Genomic DNA, 24832 nt, shown 5'->3' with positions numbered 1-24832 from the left:
TGAGGGTAAAAAATTCACCATTAGCATCCAATGTGACTCAGTTGCTATATCACACGCCAGTAGTCCTAATATTTTGACTAACTCTCTAAATTTCCATAAATTTTGGCTGGATTTCCCCTATAACTAGGCCTATCCACATGTCAGAGAATCCCAGAACTAGTTCTAACATCATCACCATATCACACAATGTAATACAATATGGAAACACATTGGCCACAATGCCATAAACATCATATTACCAAGAAAGAGTATCCTTAACATAAGTTTTATAGGAGAAACATAATTCATAGAAGGTGGACTCCTAACATTTCACAGGACACGGCTACCTAAATACATATTATTCAAACAAATGAGGGTACTTCTTATTCATTTTATCCTCGGCCTCCCAGGTGGCCTCTTCAACCTGCTGGTTCCGCCATAGTACTTTTGCGGAGGCAATTTCTTTATTTCTCAGCTTACGGACTTGCCTATCAAGAATGGCAAATGGAAACTCCTCATAAGTTAATTCCTCATTAATCTCAATAGTCTCAACCAGAACGATGAGCGATAGTTCTCCAACCACCTTTTTCAACAAGGATACATGAAACACCGGGTGCACCAAAGACATCGTTGGAGGTAGCTCAAGCTTGTAAGAAACTTGACCAATTCTCTAAATGATTCTGTATGGTCCGACGTACCTCGAGCTTAATTTCCCTTTCTTACCAAACCGTATTATACCCTTCATGGGGGAAATCTACAAGAATACCCAATCACCCTCTTTGAACTCCAAATCGCGGCGACGCACATCCGAATAGGACTTCTGATGGCTCTGAGCAATATTCAACCATTCTGTAATGATCTTAACCTTCTTCATAGCCTGATGCATGAGGTTTGGCCCTATCAATTCTGCTTCCCCAATCTCGAACCATCTAATGAGAGATCTATATCTCCTACCATATAAAGCCTCGAACAGTGCCATCTGAATGCTATCATGATAACTATTATTGTAGGTAAATTCTATGAGCGGCAAATGATCATCCCATCTACTGTTGAAGTCAAGAACACAAGCGCGCAATATATGCTCAAGCGTCTAAATGGTCTGCTCTGCCTGCCCGACAGTCTGTGGATAAAAGGCTATACTAAGATTCACTTGAGTGCCCAAATATTAGCCATGAATTGTGCCCCTTGGTCAGAGATAATAGGAATTGGAGTGCCATGCAACCTGACTATTTTCTTGATGTACAACTCAACATACTGTTCCGCGATGTTGGTAGCCTTAACAGGTGAGAAGTGCGCTGATTTCGTGAGTCGGTCCACAATCACCCAAATCGAGTCGAACTTGCAAGGCATGCGAGGTAGACCCACCACAAAGTCCATATTGATCGTTTCCCATTTCCACATCGCTATTTCTATGTTCTGTGCCAATCCACTGGGCCTTTGATGTTCGACCCTCACTTGCTAAAATTTTTGATATCTTGCCTCAAAGTGTGCTACGTTCCTCTTCATATCATTCCACCAGTAGACTTCCTTAAGATCATGGTACATCTTCGTAGAGCCTGGGTGCACAGAATACCTAGAAGTGTGAGCCTCATTCATGATTTTTTCCCCAAGACCATCTACATTTGTAACACATAGTCGCCCTTGGTACCTTAGTGTACCATCATCCATGCCAAGAGAAAAGGCCATGTTCTTATATTTATGGATCCCCTCCTTCAATCGTACAACCAATGGATCGTTGTATTACTTCTCCTTGACTTCCACAAGAAGCGGTGATTCAGCCCTATTTTGTACAATCACTCCTCCTTCACTAGTGTCCGCAAGATAAACTCCCAAACTAGCAAACAGATGAACCTCATTGGCCAACGGCCTTTGCTATGCCTCTAAGGGAGCCAAACTACCCATAGATTTTCGGCTAAGAGCATACTCCACAACATTAGCCTTCCCTGGATGATACAAAATATCGATGTGGTAATCCTTGAGTAACTCAAGCTATCTTCTCTACCTCAGATTCAATTCCTTCTATTTGAAAATGTATTGGAGGCTCTTATGGTCCGTGAATATATCCACATGGACTATATATAGATAATGACGCCAAATCTTCAATGCGAATACCACCAAGCTCTATGTCATGTGTTGGATAGTTATTTTCATGATTCTTAAGTTGCCTAGAAGCAAAAGCTATCCCATTCCCATGTTGCCTTAATACACACCCAATACCGATTCTCGAAGCATCGCAATATACCACAAACTCATCCGTACCCTCTTGTTGGGTCCACATCGGTGCCGTAGTTAATCTTGATTTCAACTCCTGGAAGCTCCTTTCACAAGCATCTGACCATTGGAACTTAACAGCCTGCTGCGTCAATTTAGTCAACAGAGAGGCAAGGGTAGAGAACCCCTCCACAAATTTCCAATAATATCTAGCTAAGCTCAAGAAACTATGAATCGTTGTTGGAGTAGTAGGTTTTGGCCGATTCTTCACAGCTGCAATATTCTGAGGATCAACCTTAATTCCTTCTGTGGAGATGACATCACCCAAAAATGTGACAGATTCAAGCAAAAATTGACACTTCAACTTTGCATACAACTGGTGCTAATACAGAGTCTGAAGAACCGCCCGGAGATGATCGGCATGGTCCTCTCGACTTTGTGAATATACTAGAATATCGTCAATGGAAACTATCACAAAATAGTCAAGAAAAGGCTTGAAGACTCGATTCATAAGATCCATGAAAGCTGCCGGGGCATTTGTTAACCCAAAAGACATTACCAGAAATTTAAAGTTCCCATACCGGGTCCTGAAGGCTGTTTTCGGAATATTCTGCTCCCTGATCTTCAATTGATGATACCCTGATCTTAAATCAATCTTGGAGAAATACTTAGCACCCTGCAATTGATCAAACAAGTCATATATCCTTAGCAGTGGGTACTTATTCTTGATTGTAACCTTATTGAGCTACTGATAGTCGATGCACATCCTTTGTGACACATCTTTCTTCCTTACAAAGAGGACTGGGGCCGCAAGGCGGCACATTAGGACGAATGAAGCCCTTCTCTAACAAATCCTTCAATTGTTCCTTTTGCTCCTTCGATTCTGGTGGTGCCATTCTGTAGGGTGGAATAGATATGGGCTGCGTGCCCGACATCATATCAATCTCCATGTCTGGTGGGATCCCAGTGAGCTTATATGGAAAGACCTCCGAAAATTCATTCACAACAGGCACGGATTCAAGTATAGGTGCCTCAGCATCAGTGTCCATAAACTGGACCAAATGGTAAATTCAGCCCTTGCTGAACATCTTGGTGGCCTTACGGTAAGAAATAAACCTACCCTTCGGCACCACATCATCCCCCTTCCATTCAATAACTGACTTCTATGGAAATTCAAATCTAACGGTTCTGGTTTGGCAATCAAGCTTAGCAAAACATGAATACAGCTAGTCCATCCCCATGATTACATCAAAATCAACCATCCCCGATTCAATGAGATCGGCCATGGTGTCCCGACCATGCACCGTGACAACACAGTCCCTATAAACATGCATGGCCACAATGGACTCACCAACTGGAGTAGATACAGAGAACAACTCATGAAGTTGTTCTGGTTCTATCCCATATTCCATAGCAACATAAGGAGTAACATTGTATAAAGTGGAACCGGGATTAATAAAAGCATATACATCATGAGATTGAAAAGTCAATATACCTGTGACAATATCTGGAGATGCCTCTGCACTATGGTGACCACTCATAGCATAGAAATGGTCGGGTCCTCTCGAACGCTGTGCACCACCCCTAGCTACACCATGCCCTGCGGGTGGTGGAGTGCCTCGAGCTGGAGGAGGTATTTTGGATTTAGTAGCTACAAAACTGGTTGGATGTGTCGTGCCCCTGCCCGCACCCTGGCAGGACGAACGACAATCTCCGTGGATGTGACCCCTCAGTCCGCACCCGTAGCATATGGGTAGGTCCATGTAGCAGACTACTAGGTCTATCTTTCCGCACCTAGGGCATGTGGGCCTCCTCTGCTGCTGGAATCTCCCACCAGGCCGACCCAGCTGGTAGGATCCTTTATTGCCCTGACCGGGCCTAAAATGACTCCACTACTACTGATTGGGCCCTGATGGCGGCACATTGATTGAAGACTGAGCAAACGACTATGATGGCCCTAATGACCCTCCCCTGAATGTTGAACTACCTCCACCACCACCAAAAGAACCACCAAAGTTGCCCGCAAACCAGGCCTTGCTGCTACCCTCTCGCTCCATTCTATTTTTGAGTTTGCGGATCTCTGTGGCTTGAGCAAATTCCACCATCTTACCATAAATCATATTACAATTCAAGGCAGTTGTAGCGGCCTCATTAATAACCAATGGGCTAAGGCCTTGTACAAACCGGCACACTCTAGCCTCCATAGTGGGCAACATGTATATAGTATACTTGGGCAGGCGTGCGAACCTCATATGATACTCTCACACTTATGCTACCTTGTTTCATACTTTCTAACTTGGCGACACGGGCTGCCTTAGTCTCGGCATGCAAGAAATGATCGATGAAGGCGTCGGCAAACTCACTCCATCTAGCCGGAGGGCTCCCCTCCTCACGAGAGTCCTCCCACATCTCAAACCAGGAATAAGTCACCCCTTCTAGGCGGTAGGAGGCCAACTCCACTCCCTCTGTCTCAGTAGCACGCATAACTCGGAGGGTCTTCTGCATCTCATCAATAAAGTCCTGGGGGTCCTCCTCAAGATCAGTACCTGTGAACACTGGAGGATCTAGCTGGAGAAACTTGATCACCAAGAGGATTCATGAACAACACTAATTCCATTACCATTAGTTGTTTCATTTTAAAGTCTCAAAATACATACACTTTCATAATTGAAGTGAAACAAGTGATTTCAATACACCAAGACTATATATATACAACCCATATATATACAACCCAAACTATGTCTATAGAGCCTCTAATGGATACAAAAGAATTCTATGATAATACCGGCAACAAGGCCCCGGCTATACGTCAAACACAATACATGGGGAACAAAAGATGGAAGACCCCGAGATGAAGTGGGGCTCACCAAATCTGCTGGGAAAAGGGTGTGCTGCTATCACTGATGAATACAACCTGCTGCGGATCCACCTGCCTCCATTAAAGATGTAGCGCCCCCGGCAAAAGGGACGTTAGTACATATGGAATAGTACTAGTATGTATGACTAAACGCTCTCATTAGAACATGTAATAATACAGGAAGAACAGTCATAAAATCAATGAAAGCCTCAACCAATACTAAAACATCAAGTTAGAAGCAAGATAATTTTCATGTAAATTTCCATTATTCCCCAAACGTAATATTATAATTGGCACGTTGGCCATGTTTCATATTTCATGCTCAGCTCTTTCACTTTCAACATCATCATGGATTATCGACAACGAAGCATTTCATTTCAAGAATTTAAGTACACATGTGAGCAAGTAAGAGTCTTAAGCGTATTGAGATTTCTTACACAATTCAGCATAATAGCTTTCATTTGAATCATGACTTGAAGTTATAACATTTAGATATGCAACCCATACTTTGAACACATTCTCAAATGGTAACACAACATAACAAAGATCATTTGAAATGCATATCAAACACATATATCTTTTGACTCAAGGCTTATTCGGAATAATCAATTTATAATGAGCAACTCTCCACTTACAAGCACATTGTGGGGTTCAATTCTAAAAGAGGATTTTAGCCAACACACATTGCCATGAACTTCTCTTAAATTACTACAATGTTCTGGAAACCTTAGCCACTTCGATCTAATTAGAGATATAGAAAAATTGAACACAAATTAGGAAGGAGTTTATAGTTCCAGCTCATTTGAGCATTTTATCAAACACTAGGTGTGCATTAAGTTTTCAAGGTCCTCCTATGGTGGATCCCTTCATCCCAAACACAATATCCACCCTATTTTAGCTCAACAACCTTCCTACAACTTTGTTGGTACATACATGCATATATAACACTGCCACACCTAAGAATTACACTCCCCATTATCCATCTTCTACCCCAACTCGAAATTGAAGACTAGGGTATGGAACCTTACCTCTTGGATGAAGACCTTGTGACTTTTTCTTGTGAATTCTTCCAGATTTAGAAAGGATTGGTAAACAATTAGTTTAGGAACCCCCTTTCACTCTAGAGGACTTCCCCACTCTCAATATATCAGGTTTTTACCTTACAAATGGTCTTCAACGACTATATATCGAAATAGGTTTGGGTCACAAAATTAGAAAAAAAAAGAAGCCTCGATGTGATTCCGCGGTAAAATATGTGACCGCATAACACTTTTGTGATCCGCAAAATGGACCGCATAATGGTCCTCCAGAACTGGGCATTTCTGCCTCACTATACAACATGTTTGCAGTTCGCACACCAATTCTGCAGTCACAGAAAGGACCGCAGAACCTCCTTCCAAATTTTCTTATGCTAGGCTCTGCGATGAATGTACGGCCCGCGAAATGATTATGCGGCTACATAATGTACTGCATAATGGTCCTAAAATTAGCACAAGTTTCTGCTTCATTCTATGACAGATCTACGGTCCGCATATCAGTTCTACGATCGCAGAATGGACTGCGGAAATGCCCTGCTCTGCCAAAAGTTTTTTCAAATCCCCAATGCTCTGTTCAACCCAAAATGTCTGTACAGCGGATCGCAAGCTCGCTGAGAAGAATCTCTACAATAATCAACACATAAGTTCACCTTGCCACCACGAAACCCCGGACTTTAAGTAAAATTTCACGGGGCTTTATAATATCTATCAAGTTTCTCCGCCAAATCATATATTTCTAGATAGATTTTTGCAAACCTCGTCGCCAGCTTCGCCAATCGAAGGCTGGATCATTCAATTCCATCATACGTCTCGCCAATCAACGGTCGCAAATTATAAATTAGTTCTTCAATCAAGAGTACCTCTTGGGCATGTTCCTTTTATTTCTTATTTTATCTTGAATATCTTGACATTTTATTTGTGGAGCTTACAGGCGTTTTTACATTCATTCTTGGTTTAAATTAAAATACTCCCATCGCTCAGAGATTCAAATTGAAATTCAATTCAAAGTCGAATACTCCCATCTTGCGGAGATTCAAATTCAGAGTTCAAAGTTAATTTCAAAATCAAAGTCAAATGCTCTGACAACTTCGGAACAGTGCATAGCCCGGCTAACCTTCAAAGATCAAACATCCCGTCCCCGAGATCCCAAATAAATACTCCATATCTAGGAGGCTTCAAAGGTCAAACATCCCCTCCCCGAGATTTCAAAAAAATACTCCAGAGCTATGAGGCTTCAAAGTTCAAACATTCCGTCCCCGAGATCCCAAATAATTACTAGGAGGCTTCAAAGTTAAACATCCCATCCCCAAGATCCCAAATAAATATTCCACAACTAGGAGACTTCAAAGTTCAAAAATCCCATTCCCGTAATCCCTCGAAGGCTTCAGATTTAAACATTGCATTTCCCAGAGAGCCCAAATAAAGTCTAGCCGGCAACAATGCATTGTCATTCTTGTATATTTACATTATGTCCTAACATATTTGCATTACGATATATGGGTATGTGTGCCTCTTCCTTTTATAGGTTCAAACACTACAATGTGAAACTTCCTCTAAGCAGCAAACCAGGTTACATTGGTAACGAGGGATAATAGACTAGCGAGCCAAGGATCCAGTCTCCAACTCAATTCGAGCAGTAGAACTCCAAATTATCAAAACCCTTAGGAAAATATATAGTCAAGTTGTAGCCCAGAAGTCCTTTGGTCTCAAAATCTTTTCGCCTTGCAGTATCGTCATAACACAATACTAGAGCAATTCCTGCAAGCATAACTCTCCCCAAATCATCATCCTAGAACTTCATACGGTCTGATCCTCGTTAAGCCTGAGGTATGTAGGCGATTCAAAGCAGTATTCGGCCGTAATCTCATAGGTCATTGTCTTTCACAATTTCATATATTATCTCTACAGTGTATGCCTGAAGTCGGGGCAAAATTGGCCATTAAGTCAATTATTTTGTCTGCAAACTCTTTTAGCGTCTCCAATCAAAGAGGAGCAGTTGTCGAACACTAATTTTGACCCTTCCCTTTTAAATTTAATCTTTTACGCTTATTGATCAACAATAATGTAATAGAGTATTTTAAAAATTATTAGCATCTATTTTTCTCAAATATAAATAAATAATAGGTAATAATAAGTATAATGATAGTTAACGATACTAATTATATAATTATAATAATTATGTCTTAAATAATTATAGTTATACCACCTCTATGACTTAATTAATCAAACAATAATATTTCATAATTCAATAGATGAGTATTTTAATTATTTAATAATTTAAAACTAGCTTATAGTAATTAATAATACACCAGTTAATTGTATTTTATTATATTTTATTGAGATTAAATAATTTTAATTAATTTAATTATAAAAGGGGGTTTAAAACTTTAAATTAGGCTATAATTACAATAGGTTGATTTTAATTTAAGTGGCCATCACTCAAATTCAAATTCCAGCTCAAATGCCCAACTGATTGGCCCAAACCACTAGCTCAATACTCCTGACCCGGTCCGAGCAGCCCACTACCTGTCCCATTTGGCAATACGCACCTCTCCCTCACCATCAATCACACCAGCCATGTCACCCCTCCAAAGCCACTCACATAACAAACACAATCCATCTGGACCGTTGATGAATTTGATCAACGGTCTAAAATTAATCACAATACCAATTTAGTTTTAAACCTTCCAGTCCATTTATCTCAACTATTAGATCAAATGATCCAACGACCTCCTATGTATTCCCCCCATACATATTTTCCTATCATTTGTTAGCTCACAAATCTGGAGCCGTTGATCTAAATGATCCAATGGCCCCTACGCGATCTCTCTTCTTAAACTAATCCACCCCCAAAACCGTGGAGACATTTTCATTTCACCAGCCGCCCTTATTTACTCTTACTCTCTCTTTTCTCTCATTGTCTCTCAGCCCCTGCCATATGTCATGCCGCGACCTTGGGGAGCGCGACCAGCACTCAATCGAGGTATCCCAATCAAACAAGCCTACTTGATGCCTCCTACCCAACCTTACCCATGAATAATGTGAAGTTGAATATCACGAGTTAGACAACGAGAGACTAACATGTACAACACCAATTTCATTTCATCTAACAACTCCATTTACAATTTCCGAAACATTACATGATCATAGTTTTAAATGTGGAAAAATGTTTGACAATTAAAACATTTCTAGTTTGATTTCCCAAATCAAAATACAACCCACACTATGTCTACAGAGCCTCTAAGTGAAACAAAAGAGTATTATGAAAGTGTCAGTGACAAGGCCTCGGCTATAAATCAAAACACAATATACAATATCAAGTGACATAAGGCCCCGAAGCAGAATAGGGTGCACCAAAATCCGTGGAGTAGAGGGTAAGCTGCTAATGAGGATCAAAACCGCCTGCTGAGGAACCACCTGCATCCATTAAAGATGCAACACCCCTGGCAAGACGTTAGTACATAAGAAATAGTGCTAGTATGTAAGACTAAGTACCCTCTCATAGAATAGAGAACCAACATAAAAGAGAGAAACATGTAATCAATAAGGAACTCAAGTAACATTAAAATGCCAAGTTAAGAGCAAGGTAAATCCGCAAGTAATTAATAATGTTTTAGGGTTGGGAGATCTTCGGTACCGATACACCACCATGTTTATGGCATGGAGACCGATATCCTCCCAATCGGCTAAGCCGTCTCACCCTAGTGTGTGCGGGTGGACATAGAAACATAACAATGTGCTAAGCTGTCTTACCACAATATCGTGTGCATCAACATGATCCTTTGCTAGCTATAATCTCATACCAATTAAGGGGAATAATCTCAACACATCAATACGGGAATTTATCCCTCAATCAATCCTACAACGGCACAGTTAATTTCAGGTTTAGGTTAATTCAACCCATCCTTCCATGGTGACTTAACGATACTCCCAAAAATATTTATCACATATAAAAGAGTTACAATTCATTTCATATCCTTTCAAACTTCCTTCTATTTCATTGGAACTCTTGGCCACAAATGTAATTCTTCGTTCTTGGCACGATGGCCGCATTTTATGTTTCATATTCTCATTCTTTCACTTTCATGGATCATCATAGTTTATCGACAATAATAACACTTTGAAATCTATATATATATATATATATATATATATATATATATATATATATATATATATATATATATATATATGAGCAGTAGGAGTCTTAAACACGTTGATTTTTCTTTGCAAAATAGGGCATAATAAATTTGCAATCAAGACATGAATTTAAGACATAGCATTTGATACATTAATCATACTTGAATATATTCCAGAAGGGGAGCATAATATGACATGAGCAATTGAAACACATTTTGAGTATATAACTTTCGACACAATGCTTATTATGGCTAACTCGACTTATTAGGAACAACTCAGAATATTTGAAATAGGAGCTTGAGCAACCCACGCTTGAAACTTACAAGAATTTCATGGAATCGATTCTACAAGAGGAGTTCAGCCAACATACCTTGTTTGAGATTTTCTTAGATTTAATACTACATCCCAGTACTTCTAGAAATTCCAATCTATAGAGACACAACAAAATCGAGCCACAATTAGGAGGGAGTTCATAGGTTCTGTTCATGTAGAAATTTCATCAAACACTAGGTGTGAAATTGCTTTTACAAATACCTATGGAGGAAATCCTTCACCCCACAACCAATCCCCATATCAATAGCTCAACAACATTAGTTCAACAACCTCCCCACCACTTTCAATGGCACATGCATGAACAAATAACTAACTCCCACCCCAACTCCGTGACAATTAAGCAGTCCGCGAAAGCATTTTGCGGTGGCATAATGGACCGCAAAAATATCATGGTCTGCAAAACAAATCCACCAACTCCATAACTCATTTCCTAACCAAAATAATTCGTACTGCGGCGACAACCCTACAACACGTTAGTCTACCCCGGCACCATAAAATCTTAAATTCCTTGGGAAAAGTTTTTGCGATTACATCCTCCCCCGCTTAGGAGTAATCGTCTTCGAATGAGTGTCAAAGTACGCCATCGACCTCCAATGTGGATCAACTCTTAATTCACACGCCAAAAGTTCAAAAGTTGACTAACTCCCCAAATTTGCCAAGATTTCGGCAGGGTCTCCCTTGTATTTGGTCCTATCCACCTGTCAGAGTGCCCGAGAAACAAATCCTAACAGCATATTTATATTCCAACGACATAACATACCATGAAAATAACACCAAGCGAAACCTTGTAGGCATTATATTACCAAAAAAGGTACCTTAACAAAAATTGTACAAGTTGAACATAATTCATAGAAAATAAACTTCTAAAATTCTTTTGAAACATGACATTATAGTTACACAAACAAGTGAGGGTATTTCTTTCTCATCTCTTCCTCGGCCTCCCAGGTGGCCTCTTCAACTTGTTGGTTTCGACATAGCACTTTCACGGAGCAATATCTTTATTCCTCAAGTATCGGACTTGTCTATCTAGAATGGCAACTGGAATCTCCTCATAAGTCCAATCCTTCATTAACCTTAATACCCTCTACTAGAACAATAAGTTACGGGTCTCCAACCACCTTCTTCAACATGGATACATGAAACACCGGGTGCACTAAAGATATCTCTAGAGGTAGCTCGAGCCTGTAAGCCACCTGACCAATCATCTGAATGATTTTTTATGGACCGATATATCTAGGGCTCAACTTTCATTTCTTCCCAAATCGCATTATACCCTTCATGGGAGAAACCTTCAAGAACACCTAATTATCCTCTTTAAACTCCAAATCTCTGTGACGCACATCCGAATAGGACTTATGGCAACTCTAAGCAGTCTTCAATTGTTCCTTAATGATCTTGACCTTCTCCATAGCCTGATGTACGAGGTCCGGTCATATCAATTCTGCTTCCCCAACTTTGAACCAACCAATGGGTGATCTACATCTCCTACCATATAAAGCTTCGAACTGCGCCATCTGGATGCTGGCATGGTAGCTGTTGTTATAGGCAAATTCTATGAGCGGCAAATGATCATCCTAGCTACTCTTGAAGTCAAGAACACAAGTACGCAACATATCCTCAAGCGTCTGAATCATCCGTTCTGCTTGCCCGTCAGTCTGTGGATGGAAAGTTGCACTAAGATTCACTTAAGTAGCCAAACCTTGCTGAAATATTTGCCAAACATTAGCTGTGAATTGTGCTCCACGATCTGAGATGATGGAAACTGGATTGTCATGCAACCTGACTATTTCCTTGATATACAACTGAGCATAATATTTTGCGGTGTCGGTAGTCTTAACAGGTAAGAAGTGTGCTAATTTTGTGAGTCGGTCCACAATCACCCAAATCGAGTCAAACTTATGAGGCGTGCGAGGTAGACCTACCACAAAGTCCATATTGATCATCTCCCACTTCCACATTGGAATCTCGATATTTTGGGCCAAGCCATCGGGCTTCTAGTGCTCGGCCTTCACTTGTTAACAATTTGGATATCTCGCTAGATAGTCCGTCACATCCCTCTTCATGTCATTCCACCAGTAGACCTCCTTCATATCATGGTACATTTTTGTAGAGCCTGGGTGCACGAAATACTTGAAACTGTGAGCCTCAGACATAATTCTTTCCCGGAGACCGTCTACATCGGGAACATATAATCGCCCTTGGTACCTTAGCGTACCATCATTTGAGCCAAGAGAAAATTCCGTGGTTTTGTGTTTATGAATCCCCTCCTTCAATTGCACCAACAATGGATCATCATATTGTTTCTCCTTAACTTCTATTACAAGTGATGATTCGGCCCTATTTTGAACAATCACCCCACATTCGCTAGAGCCCGTGAGTCGAACTCCCAAACTAGCCAACCGGTGAACTTCCTTGGCCAACGGACTTTGATATGCCTCTAGGTGACCTAGACTACCCATGGATTTTTGGCTAAGAGCAACCTCTACAACATTAGCCTTCCCTGGATGATATAGAATATCGATGTCGTAGTCCTTGAATAACTCAAGTCATCTCCTTTGCCTCAGATTCAATTCCTTTTGCTTGAAGATATATTGAAGATTCTTGTGGTTTGTGAATATGTCCACATGGACCCCATACAAATAATGATGCCAAATAGTCAATGCAAATACCACAACCTTACAGCACATTAGTATATCTTGGCACCATAAAATCTTAAATTCCTTGGGCAAATTTTTCTGAGGCCTTGCACAAATCAGTTCAAGCTCACTAAAAACAATTGGAGGTTCATAATTTTCCCCTCATCGAGCCGAGAATCTAGCTGAACATGCCTTTTCCATCATCCAATTTCAAACCTCAAACCCTAAAACCCTACATCCAAAGGTGCAAAGCATAGAATCTCATTATTTCATTCCTCTACTCATTCAAATCCCCATATGCATCCATAGATTCGTGAGATCTTTTACCTCACCATGACGATTATTAGTCCAGAGGTCAAACGCAATGACCTCTGGATATTAGTTTTATCTGGCAGTCCGATGGCCTCAAACGGCTAGCTCAATCATCATTATGAATAGGTAAAATCCTTACATGTTTTCCCCTCTGATTTTTCACTCTTTCCCTTCTTGATTTCGTCAGTGTTCATCATTGTCATCATCCACTATTTTAAAACTTCAAACAAAACCCTAAGGCTCTGATAGCAGGTATAAATATCGGTCTTTAATTCCCTCACCAACACACACAACTACCATCCTACCCTAGTAAATGCACTCTACTTGATTTTCCTAAGTATTTCAAACGTTTGCCTTAATTTTTTTTTCTTTCTTTTCGATTCTATTCGAGTTTAATCGCGAGGAATTAGTTGTGAGTATTTGTTTCTAAATGGCTAAGGACGATCACTTGGTTTGCTGCCCTAAGGAAGATCAGTAAACCTGCAATCTCATTTTAGTAATTGATTTTGCCTTATAGTTTCTCATGTGTTGTTGTTGATTTAGTAAAAAGATTTCCTTGTTAGCAGTCATGTTTGATTCATTATGCTAATTTAACTAATTGATTTCTTTGTTGATAGTCATGTTTTATTTATTATGTTGTTCTGCTTAACTAATTGAATGATTATCATGCTTATATTATCATGTTGATCTGCTTAGATAATTGAATGACCTACATTGATAGTCATGCCTATGTTATCATGTTGATCTGCCTAGGTAATCGAATGGTTCCAGTTGACAGTCATGCTTATCATACCATGTTGTTCTGTTCAGCTACGTGGAATGATCTATGTTGGCAGTTATGTTGTTTATTATGTTAATCTGAATGTAAAGGAGAAGTATATGACAAACTTTGCCTACCTAGCTTGGCATGTTTTACGTTAGAGTTTGATAGTGATCCTGTTTGCCCGAATAAATTAATGATGACTTGCAATCACATGTATTTCTTTGCTTGGTTTAATATTAAATAAGTGTTCTTGTTATCTCATGACAATTTGATGTTTGAGGAAACAGTCCAGGAGGTTTTTTTTATGTAACATGGTTAAGCACTATTGGTCTTGGTAGTTTAACTAAATGTTATTCATTTTCTATATGCATTGTTTAAATGTCATGCCTGTAGGATTCAAGTGAGACTAGAAGTTGACCATCCTATTGTCACGATCCCAGTTTCCCACCATGGAATACCGTGATGGCACCTAGTCTCTACAACTAGGTAAGCCTAACATGCATAGAGAAATTGCGGAAATACTACTAAAACTTCAAATTAACCCTTCACACTATTATCATAAACTCAATAGTACAATAGCCAACACTTTTCCCAAAAGCTGGTGGAATGGAGTCATAAGCTCTACAACCAAGGACTAATAGTCTCGAGATACAATACAGTTTGAAACAAGAAATAAATGGTAGAATGTCTAAAATAGACGGTGACTCCGAGGCCTACTGAGGTCGAGCGGGTATACCTTGAAGTGTCCAAAAGCAGCTACCCAATCAACCTCTAGTGTCTGGCACATGCAGAAATACATGGATCTGCACAAACGATGTGCAGATACGTAGTATGACTACACCACAACAGTACCCAGTAAGTATTAGGCCTAACCTCGGTAGAGTAGTGACGAGGCTAGGTCAAGACACCTATTAGGATATAATAAACATAATAAAAACATAATAACGAGAAGTAATGGAAGGCGGGGAAATTACTGATATGAAACAAGTCAATAACATAAACTAATATTGGAATTGTAAGCATAAAGAAACATAAGGTAAGCAATTAAAGAGAACCAACGTAGTCAAATACAGATCCAAACCGATAAGGTAAGGAATAATGAAAGCAACAAGAAGTGTTTCACCAATAACTCTTCAAATCATGAGATAAACAATAAGAATCACCAACGAGGAACTGCCTCATACATAACAAGAATCACAACCGAGGTACAGTCTCGTATGCAACAAGAATCACAACCGAGGTACCGCCTCGTATTCACATTTTTCAATTTCAATCCCAATCATTCTTATAACGTTGTGCGATCCTTACATTTAAATAGTTCTGAAAACATTTTTCTCGAAATAGCTACACACACTTTAGCTACCTTATGATGTCGTGTGGCTTCAAGTAATTCCCTTGCAAGAAACACGCACATAAGTCCCACTTTATGTCGTTGCATGCACATTAACCCCTTATCCTTATACTGCCGCATGCACATCAATAACACATCACAATAACAACTCGCATCATAAGTGCACATATGCCACCACTTGCTAATAATCAACAATATGAATGATTCCACAATAATAGCCCATGGCTCAACCACAATGTGTACAAGAATGTCAACAATAACAATGAATGAAAATTTCAAGACAAGAATGATATCTCAACAATAAACAACTTCACCTCAACGTGATAACTGCTTTCACAACTTCAACACCAATAACTCAACAATAAGAGAGATAATGTGTAACTACTATATCAACTAAGAACAACTCACAAGGGAAGAGATAACATGTAACAATGGCTTCAAATAATGATAAATCAACAATGGAAGAGATAACATGTAACAATGGCTTCAAACAATGATAAATCAACAATAGAAGAGATAACATGTGATAATGAAAGAGGTAACAACTTCAACTAAAACATAAGAGCAAAATATTGAGTACTTTATAGAACAAGTGTTAACAAAGTCATTTAAGGCATGTAAGGATAGACTAACACAAGTAAGAGTAGATTGATTATGAGAATTTAGAACATGGTATGATAGTTCAATTAAAGCATGGAAAGAGTTTAAATAGCCTAAACCGGTCAAATACCACATATAACTCGTGTACCCACTCATCACCTTGCATACACGGCTTTCACAAAGCACAAATGACACAATCAGTCATAAATATTAAGGGGTAGTTCCCCCACACAAAGTTAGCTAAGATACATACCTTAACTAGGCCAACCCAACCCTCGGAAATAGCTTAATCTTAAATTCGCCTCCACACGTCTCAAATCTAACCAAAATTGACTTAATATCATCAAACAATGCCAGAGGAAACAATTACAATAGATAAAGCTGTGCTTTTTTCAAAAAGTCAACAAAAGTCAACCCGGGGCTTGCCCGCTCGAAACTCGAGTCCAATGTAGATTCCCACTACCCATAACTCCACGAGTCCATGTATGTGATTAGTTTAAAAATCCTAGTCCAAATCGACTCTCAAAACTCAAATTCTTATTTTTCAAAGACTTGACAAAGTTTCACAAATGTTCACTTTGATTCACATGATATTGATGTTAAATCTAAGATATATTGATGAAATATAGTTTGAAATCGATTAGAATCACTTATCCAAGGTGTGTAGATGAAATTCCCCTCTCCAAATCATCTCCTAGCGAGTGTAGGATTCTTAAATGAGAGAATATGACATGAAATTCCGACTACCAGCCCTTTTGATCTGCTACAAATGTCACAATTGCGACATGGTTTTGCAAATGCGAAGAAAAGCTTGCAATTGCGGCACTGACATTGAAAAGGGGCACCCTTCTAGGTCAATCTGGTCAGAGGTGCAGTAATGGATCAGAAACCCACTACAAAACGGCGATATTACCCGACCAAACCAAGGAAACTTCGAATCTCAGTAGCTGAAGATGGTATGGGCCAACTCTGAATTGCTTCAATCTTCTTCGGATCTACCTTGATCCCCTCACTCGACACTACATGACCCAAAAGCGCCACCGCATCAAGCCAGAATTCACACTTTGAGAATTTTGCATACAACTTCTTCTCTCTCAAGGTCTGGAGCACAATCCTCAAATGCTGCTCATGAACCTCCCGGATGCGGGAGTACACCAAGATGTCGTCAATAAACAAAATGGTGAATGTATCAAAATATGGCTGGAATACACTGTTTATCAGGTGCAGACATGTTGTTGGGGCGTTGGTCAGCCTAAATGACATTACAAGGAACTCGAAGTGACCATGTCGAGTTTTAAATGCAGTCTTCTAGATATCCGGATATTGAATTTTTAGTTGATGATACGCGAACTGATAATCAATCTTTGAGAACACTCTGGCACTATGTAGCTGATCAAATAAGTCATCAATGCGTGGCAATGGATATCGGTTCTTCTCTATAACCTTTTTCAATTGCCGATAATCAATACACATGCGCATAGAACCATCCTTGTTCTTCATAAATAAAGTAGGAGTACCCCACGACGACATACTAGGCCGAATGATACCCTTATCAAGCAACTCTTAAAACTGCTCATTTAACTCCTTCAGCTATGATGGGGCCATACGATATGGTGGAGTAGAAATGGATTGAGTGCCCAGCAACAATTCAATACCAAAATCGATATCTTTATCAGGCGGCATGCTTGGAAGATCTGCTGGAAATACACTTGGGAAGTCTCTCTCTACCAAAACTGACTCAACGGTAGGAGTATCATCACTGACATCTCTCACAAAGGCTAGATATGCATCACACCCTTTCTAAACCATCCGCTGAGCCTTTAGAAATGACACAAACTTTCAAGGAACATAATGCAATACAGTCCTCCACTCTAACCATGGAAAACCTGGTATAGCCAATGTCATAGTCTTGGCATGACAATCTAGAATAGCATGATGGGGTGACAACAGTCCATGTCCAATATCACATAAAAGTCTACCATACTAAGTAACAATAGATCAACTTCGATCTCAAAACCACCAATAACAACTAAACACACTGATACACACGGTCCACATCAATAGAATCTCCCGCAGGCGTGGACATATAAATAGGAGAACTCATAGAATTACGAGATATACCCAAATACGGAGCAAAGTAAGATGACACATATGAATAAGTAGATCCCGGATCAAATAAGACTGATGCATCTCTATGACAAACCAGAACCATACCTGTGATTAATGCGTCTGAAGCGATTGCCTCTATCCTACCCGAAAAAGCATAGAATCTGGACTGGCCTCCCCCGTTAGGGTACCCTCTACCCGCCCCTCCCCCACCCTTAGCTGGCTGTGTGGGTGGAGCAGCAATAGGAGCATAAACCTTGGATAGTGAAGTCTGTGGACCCAACTGAATCCGTGGAGCTTGAGTAGTCTGCGAAGGTGCACCCCTCCTGGGTCTGGGGGGGTCTCTCATCATATGACGGGTATCACTACGCTCAAAGAAAGCTCTCGGTGGGCATGGCTACTGGTACTGGTGCGGGTCTGGTCGGATGGACTGGCCGCTGAAGGAACCCCGCAAAGGAGGTGCACTAGAAAGTGGCTGAGAAAAGTGTGCAACCTGAGACCTCGGAATAACCGGAGCACCACTAGAAGCTGGAAGTGCTGAGTGAACTGGACGGCTCATATATACTCTACCATGACAGGCTGTAGTTGCAGCATGGCCACAAGTAAATCCTCCAGTACCTCGAGGCCTTTTTGCCTCCTTGCCCTCTCTCTCACGGCCCCGCATAACCTCTAACCTCCGTGTAATCTCTACCACCTGCTCATATGGGGTATATATATCCAACTATCGAGCAATGCTGAATCTAATACCATGGTTGAGCCTTCCGATATATCGACAGACTCGCTCTCTGACTGTAGAAATCAAGGTAGGTGCATGTCTGGACAACTCACAGAATCTGATAGCATACTTTGAAACTAACATAGTACCCTGGCATAACTGCTCAAACTCTGCGCGCCATGCATCTCGAATTGTATGGGGAACAAACTATCTCAAGAACATCTCTGAAAACAAAGTAAATATAAGTGAAGCTGCATCAGCTGGGCTACCCTCCTCGTAAACCCACTACGAGTGATGTGCTGGTCCTGATAGTTGAAATATAGTAAAAGCAACTATGTTCGTCTCCACAATACCCATGGTGTGGAGAATACGGTGGCACTTCTCTAGAAAATCATGTGCATACTTTGAAGCTAAGCCACTGAAAGTAGGAGGATGATACTTCTTGAACCTCTCAGATCTAAGTTGCTTCGCCTCAGATGCCACTGCCCTAATCTTGGGCTGAACCGAAATAATAGGTTGCACTAGTATAACCTCTGGCACCTAATAAACATGGACTCGATTCTCTGGAGTATGGTCCGCGGGAGTCTAAGCTCCTCCCCGAGCCTGAGATGTGGCTGGTGCAAAAGGAAACAACCCCGCCTGAGCTAGAGTACCAAACATGCTCAAGAACTGTGCGAGGGTCTCCTGAAGTGCAGAGGTGGCAACAGGCGCCTCGGGTGCCTGTCCCACAGCCGGAGATACTAGTGGCTCCCTTGTCGCAGCTCGGCAGGTTCTCTAGCTGTACCACGTGCTCCTCCTTGTCCTCTGCCCCGGCCCCGGCCTCTCGCGGGTCTAGCATAGGGCACGCATGTCTGATCACCGAATCCAGCAGTACATGTCCTTACCATCTATGAGAGAATAAAATGTCAAAGATTTAGATTTCGAAGTCAACCAATTCGCATGATAAGGAATCAAAGAAGTGGAGTTTTCCTAACAGTTCTGTATCCTATAGAAGATACGTACAGAATTCTCGTACCGATCCGTAAGACTCTACTAAACCTGCTTATGACTTATAGCAACTATGAACCTAGAGCTATGATACCAACTTGTCACGACCCCAATTTCCCACCGTAGGATGTCGTGATGGCACCTTGTCTCTACAACTATGTAATCCTAACATGCACAGAGAAATAGCGGAAATACTACTAAAACATCAAATTAAACCTTCACACTATTATCATAAACTCAACAGTATAATAGCCAACACTTTCCCCAAAACCTAGTGGATCGGAGTCATAAGCTCTACAAGAAAGGACTAATAGTATCGAGATACAATATTGATTGAAACAATAAATAAGTAGTAGAATGTCTAAAACAAAAGGTGACTCTAAGGCCTATGGACGTCGAGTAGGTATACCTTAAAGTCTCGCAAATCAGCTACTCAATCAACCTCTAGTGTCTGGCACGGGAAGATGTATCTGGATCTGCACAAAAGATTTGCAGAAGCATAGTATGAGTACACCAATATGGTACCCAGTAAGTATCAAGCCTAACCTCAGTAGAGTAGTGACGAGGCCTGGTCAAGACACCTACTAGGAAATAATAAACAGAATGACAACATAATAATGAAAAATAATTAAAGGCTATAATTGATACGAAACAAGTCAATAACATAGACTAATATCGGAATTGTAAGCATAGAGAAACACAAGGGAAGCAATAAAAGAGAACCATCGTAGTCAAATACAGATCCAAACTAATAAGGAAAGGAAGAATGAAAGCAACAAGAAGTGTTTCACCAATAAATCTTTACAACATGAGATAAACAACAAGAATCACCGACGATCTACTGCCTCATACATAACAAGAATCACAACCGAGGTACCGCATCGTATACAACAAGAATCACAACCGAGGTACCGCATCGTGTTCACATTTCTCAATTTCAATCATAATTATTCTTTATACCGTCGCGTGAGCCTTATATTTAAACAAGTTTGAAGACATTTTTCCCGAAATAGCTACACACACTTTAGCCACCTTATGACGCAGCGTGGCTTCAAGTAATTCCCTTACAAGCAACATGCACATAAGTCCTACCTTATGTCGCTGCATGCACATTAACCCTTATCCTTATACCGCCGCATGCGCATTAATAACATATCCCAATAACAACTTGCACCACAAGTGCCCATATTCCACAACTTGCCAATAATCAACAATATCAATGTTTCCACTACAATAGCCCATGGCTCAACCACAACGTGTACAAGAATGTCAATAATAACAATGAATGTAAATTTCTCAACAAAAAGGATATCTCAACAATAAACAACTTCGTCTCAACGTGATAACGGTTTTCACAACTTTAACACCAATAACTCAACAATAAGAGAGATAATGTGTAACTGCTATATCAACTAAGAAAACCTCGCAGGGGAAGAGATAACATGTAACAATGACTTCAAATAATGATAAATCAACAATGGAAGAGACAACATGTAACAATGGCTTCAAATAGTGATAAATCAACAATGGAAGAGATAACATGTAATAATGAAAGAGGTAACAACTTTAACTAAAACATAAGAGCAAAATATCGAGTGACATGTAGAACAAGTGTTAACAAATTAATTTAAGGAATGTAAGGATAGACTAACACAAGTAAGATTAAATTGACTATGAGAATTTAGAACATGATATGACAATTCAATTAAAGCATATAAAGCGTCTAAGTTGCCTAAACCGGTCAAATAGCACATATAACCCGTGTACCCACTAGTCACCTTGCGTACACGGCTTTTACATAGCACAAATGAGACAATCAATCCCAAATCCTAAGGGTTAGTTCCCCCACACAAAGTTTGGCAAGATACTTACCTCTACTAGGCCAACTCAACCCTTGGAAATAGAGTTTCCCCTAAAATTCTCCTTCACACGGCTCAATTCTATCCAAAATTACTTAATATCATCAAACAATGCAAGGAAAAATAATTACTAGATAGAGCTATGATCTTTATACTTTTCCCAAAAAGTCAACAAAAGTCAACTCGAGGCTCGCCCGGTCGAAACCTAGGTCTAAGGGTAAATTTCGATAACCCATAACCCTATGATTCCATATATGTGATTAGTTTCAAAATCCAAGTCCAAATAGACTCTTAAAACTAAAATTCTCATTTCAAAAACTTGACAAAGTTTCACAAAGTTTCACAAATTTTCACTTTGTTTCACATGATTTTGATGTTAAATCTAAGATATATTGATGAAATATAGTTAAAAATAGATTAGAATCACCCACCCAAGGTTTGTAGATGAACATCCCCTCTCCAAATCACCTCCTACCGAGTCTAGGGTTATAAAATGAGAGAATATGAGATGAAATCCCGACTCCCATCTCTTTTGATCAGCTTTAGATGTTGCAATTACAAAGAAAAGCTCGCAATTGCGGCATTAACAGGCTTAGGGAAATTCTCGCAAATGCGAAGATGGGTTCGAAATTGCGAACCTTGCTCCCCTCACAAAAGAGACAAAGTTATCGCAAATGCGACCCTAGCCCAGCCCAAAGTCACCTTCGCAATTGCGACCCAGGCATCGCAATTGCGATACCTGCGATCCCCTGCTAAGGTCGCAATTGCGATCTTGGTATTCACAAATGCGACATCAGAGGCGGATGTACACCAGATTTCTAGTTTTAAGTCCAAAACACTCCTATACATGCTCGAAACTCATCCGAGCCCTTGGGGCTCCAAACCAAACATCAACACAAGTCCAAAAACATCATACGAACTTGCTTGCGAAAATAAAGATAACATCTAGAACTACGAACCGAACACTAAAACGCATAAAGTTTCAAAGTAAAGTTCAAGAACTACTAGAATTGCAACTAAGTGTCTGAATCCAATCAATTCAACTCCAAATGATACCAAATTTTGCAGACAGGTTATAAATAGCATAAAAACCTATTTCAAGTCCCAAAATCACATTTCGGACTCGATAGCTTAAAGTCAATCTACAGTCAAACTTTTCGACTTTAAATTGGAAAATTTCGGCGAAACAACACAAATCAGCCTACGGACTTCTGAATTCAATTCTGGGCATGCACATAAGTCCAAAATCAGGATACGATGCTATCAGAGCCATTAAAACACCGTTCCAGGGTCATTTTTACAAAAGTCAAAGTTTGGTTAACATTTCTAACTTAAGCTATTAAGTCAAGAATCAAAGGGTCTAAATCAACCCGAAATCTTCCCGGAATGAAACTAATTAACCCAGTAAGTCATAAAATCGTACACACTCTTGTGTGAAGCATCAATAGGGGAAACGGGGCGCAATTACACAAAACGATTGGTTGGGTCATCACATTCTCCCCCTTTTAAAACAAAAGTTTGTCCTCGAATGTGCATAAGGACATACCTTAAGTGATAAATAGATGAGTATAATGACTATGCATGTCGTGCTGGATCTCCCAGGTCGCCTCCTCGACTGTATGACCCTTCCATTGAACCTTCACTAAAGCGATGTTCTTTGATATCAACTTCCGGACCTGTCTGTCCAAGATAGCCACCGGGTCCTCAATATAAGTCAAATCCTTGTCCAACTGGACTTTGATAAGTCTAAAACATGAGATTGTTCACCATAATACTTCCGAAGCGTGGAAACATGGAACACAGGATGAACTGAAGAAAAGCTAGGTAGTAATGCAAGCTTGTAGGCCACCTCACCAATCCTCTCAAGGATCGCTAAAGGTCGGATATAACTAGGGCCCAACTTGCCCTTCTTTCCGAACCTCATCACACCTTTCATGGGTCAAACCTGGAGCAAAACTCGCTCTCCAACCATAAATTCAACATTACGAACCTTCCGATCAGCATAACGTTTCTCCCTGGACTGGGTTGTACAAAGCTGATCCTGAATCAACTTGACCTTCTCCAAGGCATCCTGAACCAAATCCGTGCCCAATAACTTAGTCTCTCCCGGCTCCAACCAACCAGCTGGAGAACGACACCGTCTCCTATATAGGGCCTCACAAGGAGCCATCCGAATACTCTATTGGTAGTTGTTGTTGTAGGAAAACTCTGCAAGCAGAAAGAACTGATCCCAATAACCCCCGAAATCCATAAAACATGCACAAAGCATATCCTCTAATATTTGAATGGTGCGTTGGGACTGTCCATCCGTGTGAAGGTGAAATGTTGTGCTCAACTAAACTTGTATGCCTAACTCATGCTGCACAACTCTCTAGAAACGTGATGTGAACTACGTGCCCCAGTCAGAGATGATGCATACCCGCACGCCATGAAGTTAAACAATCTCGCAGATGTAGATTCGAGCTAGCTGCTCTGAAGAATAAGTGGTCACCACCAGAATGAAATGAGTCGATTTGGTCAACCTATCCACAATCACCCAAACAATATCAAACTTCTTATGTGTCCGTGGGAGCCCAAAAACTAAATCCATGGTGACATGCTCCAACTTCCACTCGAGAATCTCAAGTCTCTAGAGCAAACTGCCTCGTCTCTGACGCTCATACTTCACTTGTTAACAACTTAGGCACCGAGCTACATATTCCACTATGTCTTTCTTCATTCTCCTCCACCAATAGTGTTGCCTCAAATCCTGATACATCTTAGCGGCACCCAAATGAATGGAGTATCATGAAGTATGGGCCTCTTGAAGAATCAACTCACGTAATCTATCCACATTGGGCACACATAACAGGCCCTGCATCCGCAACACGCCATCATCTTCAATAGAAACCTCCTTGACATCGTCGTGTTGTACCGTGACCTTAAGTACAAGTAAATAGGGGTTGT

The 24832-nt window shown here is 40.4% G+C and overlaps 2 protein-coding genes across 2 annotated transcripts; both read right to left on the bottom strand.

Moving 5' to 3' along the window:
- Nucleotides 1-337: 337 nt before the first annotated feature.
- On the bottom strand, nucleotides 338-853 carry LOC138897302 (uncharacterized). Its single transcript, XM_070183265.1, has 2 exons — nucleotides 746-853; nucleotides 338-562 (listed from the first exon to the last, which is right to left on the bottom strand). The coding sequence occupies exons 1-2, from the start codon at nucleotides 851-853 to the stop codon at nucleotides 338-340; spliced, it is 333 nt and encodes a 110-aa protein (XP_070039366.1).
- Nucleotides 854-2023: 1170 nt separating this feature from the next.
- LOC138897301 (uncharacterized) lies at nucleotides 2024-24056 on the bottom strand. The gene is made up of 5 exons (XM_070183264.1): nucleotides 23832-24056; nucleotides 4467-4758; nucleotides 3438-3586; nucleotides 2955-3242; nucleotides 2024-2548 (listed from the first exon to the last, which is right to left on the bottom strand). The coding sequence occupies exons 1-5, from the start codon at nucleotides 24054-24056 to the stop codon at nucleotides 2024-2026; spliced, it is 1479 nt and encodes a 492-aa protein (XP_070039365.1).
- Between the last annotated feature and the right edge of the window lie 776 nt (nucleotides 24057-24832).

Source organism: Nicotiana tomentosiformis, chromosome 8, assembly GCF_000390325.3.
Source record: "Nicotiana tomentosiformis chromosome 8, ASM39032v3, whole genome shotgun sequence".
Classification (NCBI taxonomy): domain Eukaryota; kingdom Viridiplantae; phylum Streptophyta; class Magnoliopsida; order Solanales; family Solanaceae; genus Nicotiana; species Nicotiana tomentosiformis.
The sequence above is the reverse complement of the archived record's forward strand: the minus strand, read 5'-3'. Positions and strand labels throughout refer to the sequence as shown.

Coding starts and splice junctions, on each gene's coding strand:
- LOC138897302 (XM_070183265.1), bottom strand. CDS start 853: ATGAAGAAGGTTAAGATCATTACAGAATGGTTGAATATTGCTCAGAGC. Junction 563..745: donor AGTTCAAAGAGGGTGATTGG/GTATTCTTGTAG, acceptor TTGTTGAAAAAG/GTGGTTGGAGAACTATCGCT.
- LOC138897301 (XM_070183264.1), bottom strand. CDS start 24,056: ATGGCTCCTTGTGAGGCCCTATATAGGAGACGGTGTCGTTCTCCAGCT. Junction 4,759..23,831: donor GAGAGCGAGTTTTGCTCCAG/GTTTGACCCATG, acceptor AAGTTTCTCCAG/CTAGATCCTCCAGTGTTCAC. Junction 3,243..3,437: donor CGGGGATGGTTGATTTTGAT/GTAATCATGGGG, acceptor CATTTGGTCCAG/TTTATGGACACTGATGCTGA.